The sequence below is a fragment of the Sorex fumeus genome, unplaced genomic scaffold (genome assembly GCF_029834395.1).
Source record: "Sorex fumeus unplaced genomic scaffold, SorFum_2.1 ptg000019l, whole genome shotgun sequence".
NCBI classification, from domain to species: Eukaryota; Metazoa; Chordata; class Mammalia; order Eulipotyphla; family Soricidae; genus Sorex; species Sorex fumeus.
The window spans coordinates 41,923,496-41,943,531 of NW_026606076.1; the positions used below are offsets into that span (position 1 = coordinate 41,923,496).

At 51.7% G+C, this 20,036-nt stretch overlaps 1 protein-coding gene across 3 annotated transcripts in view; it reads left to right on the forward strand.

The window, feature by feature from the left end:
* SGCD (sarcoglycan delta) overlaps nucleotides 1–20,036 on the forward strand; it is a 248,886-nt gene that overhangs the window by 211,483 nt on the left and 17,367 nt on the right. For 2 of the 3 annotated variants that reach the window (XM_056113070.1, XM_056113071.1), the window contains 2 exons: nucleotides 9,252–9,339; nucleotides 16,314–16,433. In XM_056113070.1, coding sequence (XP_055969045.1) covers nucleotides 9,252–9,339; nucleotides 16,314–16,433 — 208 coding nt within the window. The remainder of the gene's footprint in view (nucleotides 1–9,251; nucleotides 9,340–16,313; nucleotides 16,434–20,036) is intronic. The other variant, XM_056113072.1, reaches the window with a different exon arrangement.

A 20,036-nucleotide genomic window follows, 5' to 3' on the forward strand; every position in this document is an offset into this window, starting at 1 on the left:
CTCAGCGTAATTTGCCTCTAGTTCCATCCATGCTGCTGCACCTTGCGTGATTTTGTTCTTCTTTAGAGCTGCATAGTATTCCACTATATCTGTTGACACCATTTGGATGGTCAGGTATTCGGTTGTGCTCGTATTGTGGCAGTTGTACTCCATGCCACAATGAACACGGGTGTTTGTATGTGGATTCTGAGCATCACCGGGTGTGAACCAAACCCACCCCCTGTCCCCGTACCTCTCCCCCAAAATGGGCAAAGAGTGAAGCATGTGCATGGGGCAGCCACACAGATCACGGCCCCAGGGTCTTGAAGGGCCAATTTGAGGACACTGTGATAGGGGTTGGGGGTGTCTCTTGCCTGGTGCCTGCCTCTTGGCCCCTGTAACTGGCCACCAGTATACTCAAGGTTCCATGGGGGACGGGAAGTTGAGTGCAGTGTGGAGGTTTGGGGCATTGGCCAGTGCCATCCTCCTCCTCTGTGCCCCCACTTACGCGGGTCCCACCGACAGGCCACTGCCTTTTGAGTCTGATTCACACTCCACCCTCGGAGCCAAAGCAAATGGGAAAGGCATCTCCCTCCCTCTCTCCCTCTCTCTCTCCTTCTCTCCCTCTCTCTCTCTTCCCCTCTCTCTCCCTTTCTCTCTTCCTCTCTCCCTCTCTCCCCCCTCTCTTTCTCTCTTCCCCCTTTCCCTTTCTTCCTCTCTCTTCCTCTCTCCCTCTCCCCCCTCTTCCTCTCTCTCCCTCTCTCTCCCTTTTCCCCCTCTTCCTCTCTCCCTCTCTCTCCCTCTTCTCCCTCTTCCTCTCTCTCTCCCTCTCTACTTCTCTCTCTTCTATCCTTCCCTCTCTCCCTCTCTCTCCCTCCCTCTTCCCCTCTCTCCCTCCCTCTCTCCCTATCTCCTCTCCCTATCTCTTCTCTCTTCTCTCTCTCCTCTTTCTCTATCCCTCTCCCCCTCTCTATCACTCCCTCCCTCTCCCTCTCACTTTTCTCTCCCTCTCTCTTCTCTCTTTCTCTCCTCTCTCCCTCTCCCTTTCTTCTCTCTCCCTCTCCTCTCTTCTCTCTCTCTCCTCACTCTCCCTCTCTTTCTTCTCTCTGTCTCTCTCTGTGTCTGTGTCTGTCTCTCTCTCCCCTCCTCCCCAGCGACCCACCGGGGCATCCAGACCACCCTGCATGATGCAGATGCACCCCCACAGCCCAGTCAGCCTGAGAAGTGGGGGAGGGCGCCAGGCTGGTTTCCTTGGGGCTCTCGGGTTGGCCCCACAAGGAGGAAGAGAAAACAAAAGCCAGGAAGGTAACTTCGCTTGGGCACAGACGATCGGCTTTAATCGGCCCCGATTATGCTGCTCATATTGCATGAAATTAAAAAGCTTACAAACGTTCTGAGCCATTACCCTTCCATCCAAGACAGCTTATGACACGTTAGCAGCAGTTAATGAAATTCCTTCCCAAATGCCATCGGCAGACGCGCGTGAGCTCCGATGGGTAGGAGAAACTTCCTTTTTCTTCCTTTTGAAGCCACACCCTGGTGGTGCTCAGGGCTGACTCCTGGTTCTGTGCTCAGGGATCACTCCTGGCGGGGCTGGGGTGGGGGTGAGGGACCCTATGGGATGGTCGGGGATTGAACCCGGGCCAGTTGCATGCAAGGGAATAGTGCCTGCTGTACTATTGAAAGTTTCCCATAGTACCTGCTGTAGTATTGAAGCTTTTCAGTAGTACCCACTGAACTAGTGAAACTTTGTTCTCTCCATGCCCTGCCTGAGTTGGGGGGTGTGGGGTGCAGTGCCAGCCCCCAGGGACACTCTCATTAGGCTGGTAGAGGGTGGGATACGGGTGTAGAAAACTGTTCCTCCCCTGATCTGAGGGATTGTCAGCCGAGAAGAGAGCTGGAGATAGATAAAGCAGAAGACTAACATCCATGGCTGGGAAAAGTAGGGGTCAGGAGGACTGGTCAGTGGTTGGAACTGACCACAAGGGTGTGTGTGTGGGGGGAGGGTACGTGAGATAGAGAAGGGACCAGAGTGACAATAATAGTTGGGAATGGTTACGCTGGACAAGAGCTGAGTGTTAAAAGTAGGGAAGGGGATTTTCTTTCTTTCTTCCGTTCGTTCTTTCTTTTTTTATTAGTGAAACACCATAAGGTACAACTGTAGACTTACAAACTTTCGTGCTTGGGTTTCAGTTATACAATGATCGAGTACCCATCCCTCCACCAGTGCCCATTCTCCACCACCAATGATCCCAGTAGCCCTCCCCCCCCCATCCCATCCCCCCGTCCCACCCTGCCTCTGTGGCAGGGCATTCCCTTTTGCTCACTCTTTCCTTTAGGGTGTTGTAGTTTGCAATAGAGGTATTGAGTGGCCATCGTGTTCAGTCTAGAGTCTACTCTCAGCACACATCTCACATCCCAAGCGAGTCCTCCAAACATCCTTTACTTGGTGTTCCCTTCTCTCTCTGAGCTGTCTTTTCCCCCAGCATGTGCTGCCGGCTTCCAAGCCCTGGAGCAGACTTCCTGGTACTTATCTCAACTATTCTTAGGTGTGACTCCCATTCTGTTACTTTATATTCCCCAGATGAGTGCAGTCTTTCTGTGTCTGTCCCTCTCTTTCTGGCTCATTTCACTTAGCATGCTACTTTCCAGGTAGAACCACTTGTATGTAAATTTCATGATTCATCTTTTCTAGGGCTGGAACGATAGCACAACGGGTAGGGCATTTGCCTTGCACACAGCCAACATGGCTGACCCGAGTTCGATTCCTCTGCCCCTCTTGGAGAGCCTGGCAAGCTACCGAGAGTATTTCGCCCGCACGGCAAAGCCTGGCAAGCTCCCCGTGACGTATTCGATATGCCAAACACAGTAACAACAAGTCTCACGATGGAGATGTTACTGGGCCCGCTCAAGCAAATCAATGAACAACAGGAGGACCGTGACCGTGACCATCTTTTCTAACAGCTGCATAGTATTCCATTGTGTAGATGTACCAAAGTTTCTTTAAACAATCATCTGTTCTCAGCTACTCGGGTTTGGGGAAGGGGATTTTCTTGATAACCTTTCCGTATCAATATTGCAAGCTACAATGGCCAAAAGTAGAGAGAGGGAGAGAGAGAGAGAGAAGGGAGAGGGGATTAGAGAGGGAGAGAGAAGTGAGGAAGAGGAGAGAGAGAGAGAAAGAGAGAGAGAGAGAAAGAGAGAGAGAGAAGAAAAGCACCTGCCATAGAAGCAGGCAAGGGGTGGGGGGTGATGGGAGGGAACCTGGAGACACTGGTCCTGGGAAATGTACCCTGGTAGAGGGATGGGTGTTGGAATACTCTATGACTAGAACCAAATCATGAACAGTTTTGTAAGGGTCTGTCTCACAGTGATTCAATGAAAAAGTTTTAAAAATGTATTTAAAAACAAAAAAAAAAAAGGACTGCCTGTGAATCTATAAGTTGGCTAAACCCCCTCTCAGCAAAGCTGCTGTACTTGTGGGGGAATTAAAAGCACTCTAGCAAACATTCCAGAACATTCCAGAATGTTCCAGAATATCACCGCTTCCCAGTCGCCCCCTCCTCCCCCTCCAGCTCTTACAATACAGTTTGGGAGATAAGGCACAGAGCTGGAAGACGATTCACATGTAGAAGATGAGATGATGAAACTCTGACACAGGGCCCAGAGTGATTTCAGAGAGCAGAGCCAGGAGTCAGACCTGATCCCAGCTGGGGGTGCCCCCCAAAACAAGAAAACAAATAAAAATTAAAAAAATAAACCTCGGGGGGCTGGAGCAATAGCACAGCAGGTAGGGCATTTGCCTTGCATACAGCTGACCCAGGTTCAATCCCCGGTGTCTCATATGGTCTCCCAAGCATGGCCAGGAGTAATTCCTGAGTGCAGAGCCCTGAGCGTCACTGGGTGTGACCCAAAAAGCAAAAAAAAGAAAACCAAAATTAAATCTCGGAAGATATGGTATTGAATGTGGCTGCAATTAATGTGTAGGAACATAAACATATATATATATATACTTAAATATAATATCACTTGATCACTTGACTTCCTGTTAATTGTTGATTTGCTCGAGCGGGCGCCAGTAATGTCTCCATTCGTCCCTGTCGCGTACTAGTGTAGCCCAATGGCATCTGTTCGCTCTAGGAACACGAAGAGCCTCAAACCGATCGTTCATGATCTTGATGAAGAAGTCTGACCATCTAGTAGGTGGGCGGCCACGCGGTCTTTTGACATCCCGTGGAATCCAGTCGGTAACTACAGCTGAATCTTACGAAGACAAATATAATATATACTTACATATATACATATATATATTCTTTCCCCCACCCCTCCAGTCAGTGGGGTGTGACATTTTTTATAGTGTCAGAAATACTAATAAAAAGGGGCTGGAGCAATAGCACACTGGGGAGGGCATTTGCCTTGCACAAGACGGATCTGGGTTTGGTCCCTGGCATCCCCTAGGGTCTCCTGAGCCCTGAGCCAGGGGTATTCTCAGTATCACCAGATTTTTGTCCCCAAAACAAACAAACAAAAAAAAACCCCAACCCACAAAAATGAAAAAGAATGAAGAGATGTAAATCCTGGGGGAAGTGGAGATTACTTAGTTGCCTTTTTCTATTTATTTTCGGTGGGGAGACCACACCCAGTGATGCTCATGGCTTACTCCTGGCTCTGTGCTCTGGGGACCCTATAGGATTCGGGGAGTGGCACCCAGAGCACAGGCCCTCCCTGCTGTCTTGAGGCTCCAGCTCGTGATGGGGGCACTCAAGTGTGGGACCCTGCTAAGCTGAAGCCTCAGTAGCGGGACCCCACAGGTGGGGCTGTCTTTGAGGTCTCTGGGGCAGGGAGCAGTTTTTTTGCCTTCCAGGCTCTTTTCCCTAAACGCTCCTGGCCTTGGCAAAAGTGGGGTCCTCACCGCTCTGTTTGGTATGATGGCTGCTTAGTACCTGTACTGAAAACCATAACACCCAAAAGGAGAGAGAGAGTAAGAGGGAATGTGCCTGCCACAGAGACAGGGATGGGGGGATGGGATGGGGGTGGTGGGAGGGATACTGGGAACATTGGTGGTGGAGAATGGGCACTGGTGGAGGGATGGGTACTTGATCACTGTATGACTGAAACATAATTATGAAAGTTGGTAAGTCTGTAACTATTTCACGGTGATTCAGTAGCACTATAGCACTGTCCTCCCGTTGCTCATCGATTTTGCTCAAGCCGGCACCAGTAACGTCTTACAACGAATTGTGAGACTTGTTGTTACTGTTTTTAGCATATTGAATGCACCATGCGGAACTTGCCAGGCTTTGCTCTGTGGGCAAGATACTCTTGGTAGCTTGCCAGGCTCTCTAAGAGGGACAGAAAAATCGAACACGGGTCAGCCACATGCAAGGTAAACACCCTACCCACTGTGCTATCACTCGCTCCAGCCCACGGTGATTCAATAAAATAAATAAACTCTGTTGGTAAGAAACTGATAGAAGAAAAGCCAAAAAATAAAAATAAAAAAGACTAGAAAGCCAGTACAGTGAGTAAGGCACTTGCTTTGCACGTGGCTGACCCAGGTCCAATCCCCATTCACCCAGGGTCTCCCAAGGTCACCAGGAGTGATCCCTGAGCACCGCCGGTTGTGGCCCAAACCAGGGTAGTGACTAGTCGGCATTTCAGTCACATTTGTTGGGCTCTGTGACCCCGAAAATCTTCCTGTGTTCTCCAAAGTCCCAGGCTGTAGGAGACAGTGCCCCTTCCTGTCATTTCATCCCATGGGGTGGCATGACTGTTAGGAGAATGTTTGTGCATTCTTCATCTCTCTGTGACCATGCGCTGTTCACCCACAAATCGTCGGAGTCTTCACAGATACCCAGAACAAAGCTTCTCTCTCCTCTCCCCACCCCCATTCCTATGGGAGCCCTGTCCGTGGGTGACGGAGGACAACTCTGAGGTGTAGCCTGGGCTTGTGTTAGCTCAGCAGGAGCGCCTGTTTCCCCTCCTAAGAAATGATTCTGAAGTTATAGCTGCCCACTTTGGACCCTTTTTTACTGACTGTATCACTCAGAATTCTCCAGGAAATCAAACCAATAAACGGAAGGATGGGGTGGGGTGGACGCCACCACATGTGGGTGGATGCGTGGGTGTATGGGATGGGTGGATGGAAAGATGAGCGGGAGTGATGGATGGGTGGGCAGACTGGGTGGATGGATAGATGAATGGTTAAATGGGTGAATGGCTAGATGGATGATAGTAGGTGAGTGGATGGATAGATGGATAGATGTGTGGGTGGATGAATGGATAGATGATGGATGGATGGATGGGTGGGTGGATGGATGGATGAATGGATAACAGGTATATAGGTACATGGATCAATATATGGGTGGATGGATCATGGGTGGATAGGTGGGTGAATGAATAGATGATAATAGATGGTGGATGGATGGATGATGAATGGATGGATGGATGGATGGGTAGATGGGCGGGTGGGTTGGTGGATGGATAGGTAAATGGGTGGATGTATAGATGGATGATGGATGGATGGGTTGGTGACTGTAGAAATGGATAACAGGTAAATAGGTACATGGATGGATCGTGGGTGGATATGTGGATGGATGGATGGATGCTAATAGGTGGTGGATGGATGAATGGGTAGATGGGTGGATATATAGATGGATGGATGGACAGATGGATTAATGAGTGGATGGATGATAATAGGTGGGTGGATGGATGGGTATATGGGTAGATGAATGGATGAATGATGGGTGGGTGCATGATGGATAACAGCTAGATATGGGGAATGGATGGATGGTGGATGGATAGATGAATGGATGAATGACAGGTTGGTGGTAGATGCCAGCTAGATAGAGGCATGAATGGATAGATGGGAAACTTGGAGTCGCACCTGTGCTCGAGGGCTGCAGTTGGCTCTGTAGTTGGGGGCCCTCCTAGGGGTGCTTGGGAAACCATGTGTCCCAGGGGTCAAACCTGGGTCTCCACACACCAAGCACCATGGGTGACTCCCCCCTGGTCACAAACCCAAGACTGGAGGGCGAGTTCACAGCTGGCCGCCTGGCTCCTGGTGGTTCACAGGCCCATAGCTCACACATCTCTCTCTCCGGGATCCTGTTTCTTGTGGCACACCTACTTTGCCCGGTAGAGAGAGATGGTGGAGCAACAAAGCTTTAGGGAGAAGAAGGTGACAGTCCGCGTTGCCTTCCATCAGAAGTTCCTGATTCCCGGAAGGTTCTGTCAGCTCTGCTAGTGGGGGCTTCTGTGCTAGAGCTGGGGGTGGGAGGTGGTGACAAATCTGGCCACTGCCTGTCCTTCTCTGGTCAGAGACCTAAAATTCTTGGTACCTTTTTATTATTTATTTATTTATTTATTTATTTATTGCTTTTTGGGTCACACCTGGTGATGCACAGGGGTTACTCCTGGCAGTACTCAGGGGACCCTATGGGATGCTGGGCGTCGAACCCGGGTCAGCCACATGCAAAGCAAACGCTCTACCTGCTATACTATCACTCCAGCCCCTCGATACCTTTGTTAATGAAGGGGGTGAGTGTGAACAATAGCCCAGGCCTCTGTGAGACTTCATTGTGTTTCTGGGCCGGACAGAGAGTATAACCAGTAAGTCACTTTGCCTTGCAGGCAGCCAACCCAAGTTCAATCCCCAGCATCCCATATGGTCCTCCAAAGACTGCCAGGAGTGATCCCTGAGCTCAGCGCCAGGAGTGAGCCCTGAGCACAGCCACCAGGTGTGGCCCCCAAGCCAAAAAAAAAAAAAAGATTATAGCACATGTTGAAGCTTAAACAATAAGGAGTTGTGGGTGCATAAATTTTTTCTGGACTCTCAGTGGCTGGGTTTGGTACCCACATACCACATCTGCACCCCCTAACCTCTGCCACCCTGTGTCCCACGGTATTGGGGGAGGGGGAGGGGCCTTCCCAGTGCTGACTGCTGCCCTGGGGGTGAAGGGGACGTGTCAGGAGGAGAAACTGGAACTGAGGACTGGAGAGAGCACAAGGGACCTACAGGGCGTGGCAGCCCCCCTTGGTTTCAGGTGCAGGGTGAGATGGCAGGGAGGGGTCTGTCTCCAAGGGTGCTCTTCCCAGGCTGGGGGTGTCCCCAGGGGCCGGGTCTGGGCGCTTTGCTCTCCTGGAGGCCCGGGCAGCTCTTAGACTTCAGCTGTTGAACCCAACCCATTTTTCCCTCCTAGAGATAGATGCTCACACCACCAGAAATGTAAATTTAAAAAAAAAAGGTCTACACTTCATTTTCTTAAGTCCTTAAAGACATTGATTATTAACCAGACTTTAGAGATGTTTCCCAAGCCCACCCCATCTTCAGCGCTGGGACCCGTCTAGGCCGGAACCCCAAGTTGCAGAATGAGGACTTGAGTGTGGTGAGATCATGGATCAACCCCGCGGTTGTGTGTAGGCCAGGAGAGACACAGGAGTGTCATCCTCGGATGTGTGTCTGTGTGCACGTGTGTGTAAGGAATCCACAGTAATTCTGGCCTCGTGCGTGTGTCTATGTGTGAGGAATCCACAAGCATTTCTTGGTATGTGTGTGTAAGGAATCCAAGTGAAGTGTGTGTGTGTGTGTTCGTGTGTGTAAGGAATCCACATTTCGATCTGTGCTGGTGTGTATGATGGATGGATGTCTGTGTGTGTCTATGTGTAAGAACTCCATGTAAAGTGTGTGTCCCAATGTGTGTATGCACATATGAGTTTATCTCTGTGCCTAAGGGATCTACATGGAGAATGTGTATATGTTCATGTGTATGTAAGGAATCCACACTGAATCTTTGCTGGTTGTGTGTGCCTGTGTATGGAATCTATGTGACGTGGTGTGTGCTAGTGTGTGTGCTCATGTGAGTATATCTGTGTGTAAGGAATCCACATTCTTTCCTGGTGTGTGTCTGTGTGTGAAGAATCCACATGTGTGTCCTGGTGTGTGTGTTCATAGGTGTGTTTCTGTGTATGGAATCCATGTGAAGTGTGTGTCCTGGTAAGTGTCTACCCTTCTGAGTATTCTGTGTGTGTCAGGAATCCACATGTGTATGTCTATGTGTGTGTGTAAGGAATCCCCACTATATGTGTCCTGGTGTGTGTGTGTGTCTGTGTGGAATCCACGTAGTACCCATGACTCGTGACTCTCGGGGGAGTCTGCTGCAGGCGAGGGACGAACACGTTTGTGGGGTGAGGAAGACTCTGGATGCGGCCGAGTTGGAGCCTGGCACTGGGCCGAGCCATCGACCCATGCCTCTCTTCTGTTCTCCTCACAGGGGAACGCTCTGTACTTCAAGTCGGCCCGTAACGTCACCGTGAACATCCTCAACGAGCAAACTCGAGTGCTCACGCAGCTCATCACAGGTGAGAAAGCCACACCTGGGAACGGCTGCTTCCGGTGCCACACAGGAAATGCAGGGCTGAAAAAGAGAGAGTGTGTGTGTGCGTGCATGCATGCATGTGGGCTGGAAATGCAGGGCTGAAGGTTGTGTGTGTGTGTGTGTGTGCGTGCACATGCATGTGCGTGTGCTTGTGTGTGTGTGCTAGCCAGAAGTGTAGGACTGAAGATAAAGAGTGTGTGTGCGTGCGCATGCATATGTGTGCTTGTGTGTGTGTGCTAGACCAGAAGTGTAGGACTGAAGATAGTGTGTGTATATGTGTGTGTGTGTGTGCACTCACGCATGTGTGCATGAGCATCAAAGTGCAGGGCTGAGGGTGCAGTGTGTATGTGTGTGTGTGTGTGTGCATACTCATGCATGCCGGAAGTTCAGGGTCTTTGTGTGTGCATATGCATATATGTGCAGGAAGTGCAGGGTCTGTGTGTGCATGTGCGTGTGCATGTGTGCATGTGTGTGTGTGTATGCACATCTTACAGCATGGGACCCAGAAGTAAAGGGTGAATGGCAGTGGCCATGTCCCGGTGTCTAGCCTCAAGAGGACAGGCCAGCTGGACTTCCAGGCTCTCCCACATACCAGGCGGTCCAACCCACTCATGGAGCCTCCTCCAGCTTCCTTGGGGGGCAGAGATAGGGCTTCTCCTGAGCGAGCCCCCTACACACACATGGGCAGCGACTTCCTCTGGCATGATTCGAGGGAAGCCAGCAAGTCACTTTCCTACAGAGCATAGCCCCCCATCCCTTCCCCACCACTGGACGTGAGCTTTGGGGGCCAGAGTGACAGTACAGCGGGTAGGGTATGTCACATGCAGGTTTTGTCCCCGAAGGCTGCTGGGAGTGATCCCCGAGCACTGCCAAGTCTGGCCCTAAAATAGCAAAAAGAGTTTCGACTGGGAGGGACATCCAAGAAGTGCTCAGAGAACCAGGGTACCTGCCACTCACTGCTGTGGATATTCTGCCCGAGAGGCCAGTGGGTACCCACAATGCTGCCCCATCCTCCTGGAGTCGGGCCCACTAGAGCATCCCAGCTCTAGTGTTCAGGGAGCGCCAGGGCTAACCCTGCTGGTGGGGATCAACCTGGGATCTTTGCACCTGCAAACTAGGTGTCCTGATACCCCCTCTCACCCCCTTTCCCGGGCTCTAAAGAGGGCATTGGGAGTCCGAGCGATAGTACAGTGGGAAGGGCATTTGCCTTGCACACGGTCAACCCAGGTTCGATCCCTGCATCCCATCTGGTTCCCTGAGCACCACCAGGAGTGATCCACGAGCACAGATCCAGGAGAAAGCCTTGAGCAGCTCTAGGTGCAAATCAATAATAATAATGATATAAAAATAAGGTGGGGAGCCAGAGTGATAGTACAGTGGGGAGGGTGTTTGCCTTGCACATTGCATGCAGCCGACCTGGGTTCAATCCCTGGCATCCCATAGGGTCCCCCAAGCACTCCCAGGAGTAATTCATGAATACAGAGCCAGAAGTAACCCCTGAGCATTTCTGGGTGTGACCCCCCCCAAACAAAAAGGTGTTGAAGGGAGTTTGGCCTCACTGGGCTGGACTTCGGCCCTGCACCGGGATCACTGAGCACTGCTGGTGAGTCCAGGTGAAGTGAGCGCCTCAGGCTCTAGCCCACACACTGGGGGGGCGTTGTTTCCCATGCAGACCAGTTAGCACCCCAGCGCCCGAGTGAGCCGGAGGTGGTGTCAGGCTGGGACTGATGTTTCCCATGCGGAGAAGAACAGGCAAAAACCTCGTTCCCCATTTGTTTCACCTTCCTTGGGAATCTTGTCCCTGGAGGTGGCAACTCTGGGTGAAAGGGCCAGAAAGACAGGAGATGGAAGGACAGGGGATGGGAGGATGTGCGTCTGCCCCACTGGCTCCTCGGGCACAGGGCAGGGTGGGCGGGCTCTGTGCTGAGTTGCTCGCTGCAGGGGGTCCCCAGCCTCCTGGCTCTGCCCTGGCCGTGGTCTGTCTTGGATTTGGGGTGCCCCTGGGAAGGAGAGGGCACTTGGTCACACTTGTGGTTTTGGGGTTCTCACCCTCCTCCAGTGCACCCCCAGTTCTAGGCCCCCAGGCTCATGGATAGGCTTATTTGGGGCACCTGATCTGTCTCACCGGGTAGGAGCTTCACTCTGGGGCCCAGGTCTGAAGCATCAGTGTCCACAGACTCAACTCTGTCCCGTGAGGGATCCTGGTTTCCCTGTGTCCATATTGAGGTTACCCATTCAACTGATGGTTCACCTACCCAACCAGCGTATGGCCATCCACTCATCCGCTCCTCCTTCCATCATCCCCTATACTTCCCTCCACCCACTTCTCTGTCCACACCCCTCTCCCATCAGTCCCCCCCTCCTCCGTCCACTCACCTCTCCTTCTGCTGACCCCCCTCTCCTTCTGTCTACTCAGCCACCTATCCATCCATCCACCTACCCATCTACCCACCCACCCACCTATCCATCTATTCATTCATCCCCCATCCATCCATCCATCCATCCATTCATCCATTCACCTATCCTTTCATCACCTACCTTTTATCCCTCTACCCACTAACCCTTCTGTCCTTCTACTTACCCATCCATATCCCTCTATTTCCACCTACCCACCACACATCCCCTCACCCGCCCATTTAACCATCCATCACCCATCTATCCATTCACCCACCCATCCACCTATCTATCCATCCACCCATCCATCCACCCACCCATCTGTCCATCCAACCATCCATCCATCTACCCATCCACCCATCCATACATCCACCCATCTGTTCGTCCACCCATTAGTCCATCCACCCATTTATCCATCCATCCATCCATCTACCCATCTATCCACCCACCCATTCGTCCATCCACCCACCCATCCACCCATCCGTCATACACCCACTCACCTATTCTTTCCTCTACCTTTTATCTCTCTACCCACTAACTCGTCTGTGATTCTACTTATCTATCCATCTCCCTCTATTTCCACATACCCACCTTCCCTTCTGTCTACCAATCTACCACATCACTCATCCCCTCACCCATCCATTTAACCATTCATCACCCATCCATCATTCATTCACCAACCATCTATCCATCCACCCATCCATCCATCCACCCATCCATCCACCCATCCATCCATCCATCCATCAACCAATCCATCCATCCATCCATCCATATCCGCCCACCCACTCACCCATCCACGCACCTGTCCATCCATCTGCCCATCTATCCATCTATCCATCCACCCATCACTAACCATCATTCATCCATCCATCTACCCATCCACCCATCCAGCCACACACCCACCCGCCCCCAACCATCCTTCCTCCTTCTCTCCCTTCATTCACAGCTCTCCATCCCCAGTCCCCAGCCTTCCCTGGGGAAGTCAATGCAGAAAGAAAACCCTCTGAAAAGTGGTAAAGCCCCACTACAGTGCTCGCCCTGTGCAAATACCACCCCTGCATCCCCTCCCCGTGTGGACAAAATCCCCCTGGTCCTTTCCTCCAGCTTGTGGCTTCTCTTTTCCTCCGAAAAGTCATCTCGCAGCTGCTCCTCATGTCTCTGCCTCTTTAAAGACTAATCTGCCTCCCTGTTCTTCTCTGAAATCAACCTGACTGCGCAGTGCCAGCCCAGAGTTGCCCTTAGACTGCATGGTGACCTTGACTGAGACTTGACATCGCTAAGTGTGACCCAAAAATCAGAAGGAAATTACAAAGAAATGACAGAGGTCATGAGGCTAAAGAGATAGTGGGGGGTGGGGGGGGGGGAGTAGGGCACTTGCTTTTTGTTTTTGTTTTTGGCATTTTGGGTCACACCTAGTGATGCTCAGGGGTTACTCCTGGCTTTGCACTCAGGAATTACTCCTGGCGGTGCTCAGGGGACCATATGGGATGCTGGGAATCGAGCCCAGGTTGGCCATGTGCAAGGCAAATACCCTACCCACTGTGCTATTGCTCCAGCCCCATAGGCCACTTGCTTTGAATGCATCTGACCTGGATTCAGTTCCGGGAATCCCATAAGGTCTCCCAAGCCTGCCAGGAGCGATCCCCAAGCACAGAGCCGGGAATAAGTCCTGAGCGCTATCAGGTGTGCCCCCCCCCCCCGAAAAAAAAGAAAAGAGGAAGAAATGTGGGAGGAGGTCATGAACGTGGCCAGGCTGAATGCCAGAGGTGTCCCCCATACCCAGAGCTCTTTCTGCCTGCAGGAATAGATTCTGCAGGAGTAGAACAGTGCACTTTGTTTTGTTTTGTTGCTTTTTGGGTCATACCCAGTGATGCATAGGGGTTGCTCCTGGCTCATGCACTCAGGAATTACTCCTGGCGGTGCTCAGGGAACCCTATGGGATGCTGGGAATCGAACCCAGGTTGGCTGCATGCAAGACACACACTCTACCCACTGTGCTATTTATCCAGCCCTCGACTAGTGCACTCGGATGCTTGTAACCCTCCTGGGTGGCAGACAGACTGAGGGGGTTAGTACAAGATCACAGGGCCGTCACCTGAGGTTCAGGAAGATGCAGGATTTGCCCCAGCTGTTGCTTCCGGTGCGTGGTTGAGACTTCATTCTTGCCTCCTGATTCTCCTCCCTCAGGCAGTGGGGCAGGCGGCAGGTGGCAGTGTCGAGAGTGGCGTGGTGTGATCAGCCCAGCCTGGGGGATCTGTTGGCCACCAATCATCTCCCAGACTAGGCCGCCTGGTGGCTGTGACAAATGGAGGCAGGACAGAGGACCCCGTCAGCACAGACGAAAGCAGGAGCATGAGCCAGACCACGGGGGCCGGGGCAGGTCTCTGCCCCTCAGCACTTCAGTGCTAAGGTGGTCTCTGCCCTGGTGGTCTCTACTGGGCTGGTCTCTGCCCCGTGGCCTCTGCTATGGTGGTCTCCACCCCATGATCTCTGCCCTGTGGCCTCTGCTATGGTGGTCTCCACCCTGTGGCTTCTGTTGCTTCTAGATAAGGGTGACCCAGAGATCAGTCAGGAAGTCGCCTCCTTGACCTGATGTGTCTGTCCCCCACAAACCCTCACTCCCATGAACCCTGCCCCAGATCGTGTGCCGTGGTTGACCCTAAGCTCTGTCCTTCTCCTCCCTGCACTGCCCAACTGGGGGTCCCCCCTCCCGGCTCTTGGGACTCGCCCCTCTTACCTCCAGGTATGTCCCAGGCAGGCACCCAGGACCCTATTGCTCCCTGATTTCACCGTCCTGGGAAAGAAGAAACCCCAGCCCGGATCTCGGGGCAGTCTGGGGAAGAGACCCGAGTCTGGACTCGACCCTCGAGACTTTTCAGGATGGAGCCCTGCCAAGGGGCCCATCAGTTTCAGGCGGAGGCAGCTTTCCTGAGATGCTCAGTACCCCAACTCATTCCGATGTGTTAGTGCAAAGCAGTTTGGCTGGGGTCTGTGCCTGTATCTGTGTGTGTCTGTGTGCATGTCTGTGTGTATGTGTGTGTCTGTATCTGTGTGTCTCTGTACGTGTCCCTGTGTGTGTCAGTGTGTGTCTATATATGTGTGTGTCTCTGTGTCTGTTTGTGTCTATCTGTGTATATGTCTGTGTATATCTGTATCTGTGTGTCTCTTTCTACCTGTGTGTCCCTGTGTGTGTATATCTATGTATGTGTGTTCCTGTGTGTGTATCTGTGTCTGTGTGTGTGTCTCTTTGTGTCTCTGTTTATGTATCTATGTGTGTTTGTGTGTGTCTATGTGCTTTGCTCTGTGTGTGTCAGTGTGTGACGGTGTATGTGTCCTGGTGTGCGTGTGTGTTTGTCTGTGGTGTGTGTCTGTGGGTGTGTCTTTATGTGTGTTCCTGTGTGTCTCTGAGTATCTGTCTCTCTGTGTGTCCCTGTGTCTGTGTTGGGGGGAGGGGGTGGTCCCCTCTCGTCACTCAGGGCATCCTTCTCACACTCACTTAAGTATCTGCTTTGGGAATCTGGATCACAAATCTGTTTCCAGAGAACCTAAAACACCACAGTATTCTGCTTTATTCATCACAGATGAATCGATTTTTCTATCATTCATCTTCGTCTGAGGTTGGGGTACCACTTGAAACACCCCCCCCACACACACACACACACATACCCGATTTGAACTCAGCTGGTGCTCTCCTGTGGCAAACCTTTGGCACTGATTTGTTTGAACTGACTGAAATTCTGATGTGAAAGAGTCACCAGGTGCCCGGGCTGGGTACACTCAGCCACAGCCTTCTCTGCCAGAACAGAACCGAAATAGCACAGTCAGTGGGCCAAGGGCATGGGCCTCAGCTGCCCTTAGAGAAGCCTGTGCCTGTCCCTAGGACTGGCCAGAGGAAACCGGCCAGCAGTGGCCGCTGGGTTTGCTGTGACCTTTCATCCCCAAGCCAGCATGCCCTGGTGATGCAATAGCTCCCCATGGGGCATCTTACTTAAGTCCTGGTTTGCAGGCAGGACATGCATGAAACCCTTGAAATCCCCTGGCCTCGGGCCAGAGTGATGGTACAGCGGAAACTTGCCTTGTACACCGCCAACCCAGGTTTGATCCCCAGCACCCTTTAAGGTCCTCCTAGCCCACCGGGAGTGATCCCTGAATGCCGAGTCAGGAGGAAGCTCTGACTCTCATACACCAGGTGTGACCCCAAACAAACAAAACAAAAGTTTTTAAGAACAATATAGGGGCTGAAGTGATAGGCAGCGGGGCGGGCACTTGCTTGCCTTGTACGCAGCTGACCCGGGTTCGATCCCCGGCACCCCAGAGTCTTCCTGAGCACAGAGCCAGGAGTCAGCCCTGAGCACTGCCAGGTGTAGATAAAAATAAACTCCTGACCACCAGCATTATTACTGAAGGGACCCGCCTCTGACCCGATGGTCACCTTTAAGGTCGAATACCAGCCACCGGCCTTAAAGGTCAGTGCCACAGAGCCAGAGTGTGCTTTGTGGCAGAGCGCTATCCTCAGAGGCAGGAAGGTGACGTCCTCTCTCCCTCTCTCTCCCTCTCTCCCAGGTCCCAAAGCTGTGGAAGCTTATGGCCAAAAGTTTGAAGTGAAAACCGTGTCTGGGAAGTTGCTCTTCTCTGCTGACGACGATGAGGTGGTAGTCGGCGCTGAGCGGTTGCGGGTTTTAGGTAAGGGGACACGACTCGAGTGTGGGACAGAGGGAAGGGCAGTGGGGTGTGTCGGGGGCATCGAGGCCGATGGCCCAGACTTGGGACGGCCGGCCATGTGACCCCGGAGCTGGCTCACCACGCAACCTCCCGAGCTGGCACCCCCTCCCTCAGCTCTGTGTGTGAGCGGGACCAAGTGTGTATTTGTGTGAGTATGTGTATGTGAGAGTGTGTGACTGTGAGAATGTGTCTGTATATGTGAGTTGTGTGAGTGTGAAGGTGTGTGCATGAGAGGGTATATGCGAGAGTGAGTATTTGGAATACCAGTATGTCTGTGTATCTATGAAAATATGCATGAGTGTGTGTATGCGTGTGTGAATGTGTATGTGTTTATGAATGTAGGTGAGAGTGTGTATGTGTGTGTATGTGACATTTTATGTGCATGAGAGAGTGTGAGTGTGTGTATATGAGAATGTGTGTATGAGAATGTGAGTATGTGTATGTATGTGTGTATGTATATGTATGTGAGACTGTATATGTGAGTGTTGTGAGTATTGAGTGTTGTGTGTGCATGTGAGTATATGTTTGTCAGTGTGTGTTTGTGTGTGTGAATGTGTATGTGTGGGTGAATCTGTGTTCACGAGTATGTGTGAGTGTGTATATGAGTGTATGAGTGTGTATTAGTGTGAGTGTGTATATAAGTGTGTGTATGTGAGTGTGCATGTATATATGAGTGTGAATTTGTGCATGAGTGTGAGTGTGTATGTGTATATGAGTGTGTGTGAGTGTATGGTGTACATATGAGTATGTGTGTGTATGTGTGTTATATGAGTATGAGTGTGAGTGTGGATGAGTATGTGTGTGTATATGAGTGTGTGAGTGTGTGTGTGTATATGAGTATGTGTGTGTGAGTGTATATGTGAGTGTGTGTGTGCCTATGGCCCGTGGTGCTGCCCAGGCCTTCCCGGGGGCTTCTCAGGTCCCCTCAGACATTGGCTGTGTGAAGGGCAGGACGTTCAGGGGTGTCTGCGCACACTCTGGGTTAATCCCGGGGTCCCAGTTCAGTGCCGGCCCCATTGCAGTGCTGTGCCCATCCCTGGCCAGCTGAGGCAGAGTCCTGGGGCCTTCAGAGGTTTCTGTCCCTGAAGGCTGGGGGCAGGGATGGGGTGGGGCGGGGAGGGGATCTGCGGCTGTGGTTCACGGGTGCTCCCTCCTCGGAGCAAGAGTCCTAAGTCGCTCCCTGCAGAGGGAGGAGCATTTGCTTTGCTTTGTAAGCATGCAGAGAGGAAGCACCCCAATAAACACCACCCCACCTTGGTGAACACACCCCCACGCTGCAGAAATGAGCATTTCCAGAGCCAGAGAGATGGCCCAGTGGGTAGGGTGCTTGCCTTGCATGTGGCCGACCTGGATTCCATCCCCAGCACCCTATGTGGTCCCCCAAACCCACCAGGAGTGATCCCTGAGCACCACCAGGTATGGCCCCAACACAACAACAACAACAAAACACCAACAGTGGTTTAGCTACAAGAAAGTACAGGAGCAGAAATGAGAAAACAACCATCAGAAGTAACAGAACTAGAGCGACTGTAGATGAAATTTTTAAAAAGCCCCAAAAACCCAAGGGTTGGTGCCATAATCCAGCAGGAAGGGTATGTGACTGGCACACGGACAACTCTGGTTCAATCCCTGGCATCCCAGAGGGTCCCCTGAGCACCATAGGAATGATCCCTGAGCACTGCTGGGGATGATCTAAAATCTAAAGGGGAAAAAAATGGAAAGAAACCAACAGCTACGGAAGCTAAAGGCGGATGGTTCTGAAGAGGCTGGGCAGGGATGGGGTCTCCAGCCCCAGCAGCAGCTAGGCAGGGCCTCAGACCCCCGTGGGGGAGGGGAGAGGAAAGGTCTCGGTGACTTTTAACGACCCACGTCACCGAGCGATGTTCCCGGGCACGGAGAGACGGAGTGCGCTTCTGAAATGAACAGTCAGTTCGCGCGGTCTATTTATACTCTGGGCTTTAAATACATCCTCTAGCTGCCATCCTCTGCTACTCATTATCTGAGTTACATGATGATCAATCGAAAAACATTTTTTAATTAGATCTCATGCCGTTTACATCGGCAGAAGATTTATAGACATTTGAGCTTGGCAGGAACTTTTTTTTTTTATTTTCCCCAGGACGTGGGGGGACTGGGTGGTTCCATAAGCTTCTGGATCCTTTTGTTTTTCCTCCTTTCCCCAAAGCTCTCCACGGTGATCTGGTAGTTGAGAAGCGGGTGCAGGGTGGGCAGGTGATAGGTGACGCATCAGTAGGGGAGAGACCCTGCTGGGGCTGGACACAGGCCCCCCCCCACCTAAGAGAGACCCCGCCATCTCAGGGACCTGCTTTCCCGCCATCCAGCAGCTGCCTGCGACTTATCTCTGGGCTTCATGGCTCACTCAAGGCGTCTCAGACCTGGTCAACCTGGCCATGGCGCATGGAGATGGCACAAGGCAGGGCACATGCGCGCGCGCGCACACACACACACACATGCACATACACACAGACACATACATACAAGCATGGACACACATACATACAAGCACACACACAAGCAATACACACAAAAACACACACAAACACACAGACATACAAGCACGCACACAAGCAATACACACAAAACCACACACAAACACACAGACACAAGCACACACACAGACACAAGCACACAAACACACTGAGACACACATACACACAAGCACAGACACAAACACACGGACACACTCACATACACACAAGCGCACACACACAGACACACACAAGCGCACATACACAGACACAGATACACACAAGTAAACACACACAGACACAGATACAAGCACACACTGACACAGACATACATACACACAAGCACACACAAGCACACACACACAAATTCATACAGACACACACAAGTGCACACACAGAGACATAGACACACAGAAGCACGTACACAGACACACAAATACAGATTCACACACTAACATACACACAAGTGCACACACAAATTCACACATATTCACACAAGCGCACACACAGACACACACAAGAACACACAAAACACACACACAAATTCACACAGAGACACAAACACACAGAAGCACACACTTATACACACACACAAGCATGCACACACACAAGTACATACACACAAAAACACAGATACAGACACTCACATACACAAGCACACACGAACTCACACAAGCACAAAGAGAAATTCACATGGACATACACAAGCGCACACACACAAAACACGCAGACGAACTCGCACAGAGACTCATACAAGCACACACACTCACTTATACACACATAAGCATGCATGCATGTGTGTGCGTGCACACACACACACACACACACATTGTTTGTCTTCGTGAGCAAAGTTCCTATCTGCTGAGTCTGGTGCAGAGAAAAGATCAGGGTAAACGGTGTCCCCTGGCCCGCTGAGCCCCGAAGCTTCCCCACCACCCAGCGGACCCCTCCCCAGAGGAGACGTGGGCAGGGGTGGGAGGCAGGAAACCAGACAGACATAAGCGAGAAAAGCCGGGGGGTCTGGGGGGAGGGTCACAGCCTCGCCTGCTGGGAGCCCCGTTCTCCATCCCCGGCC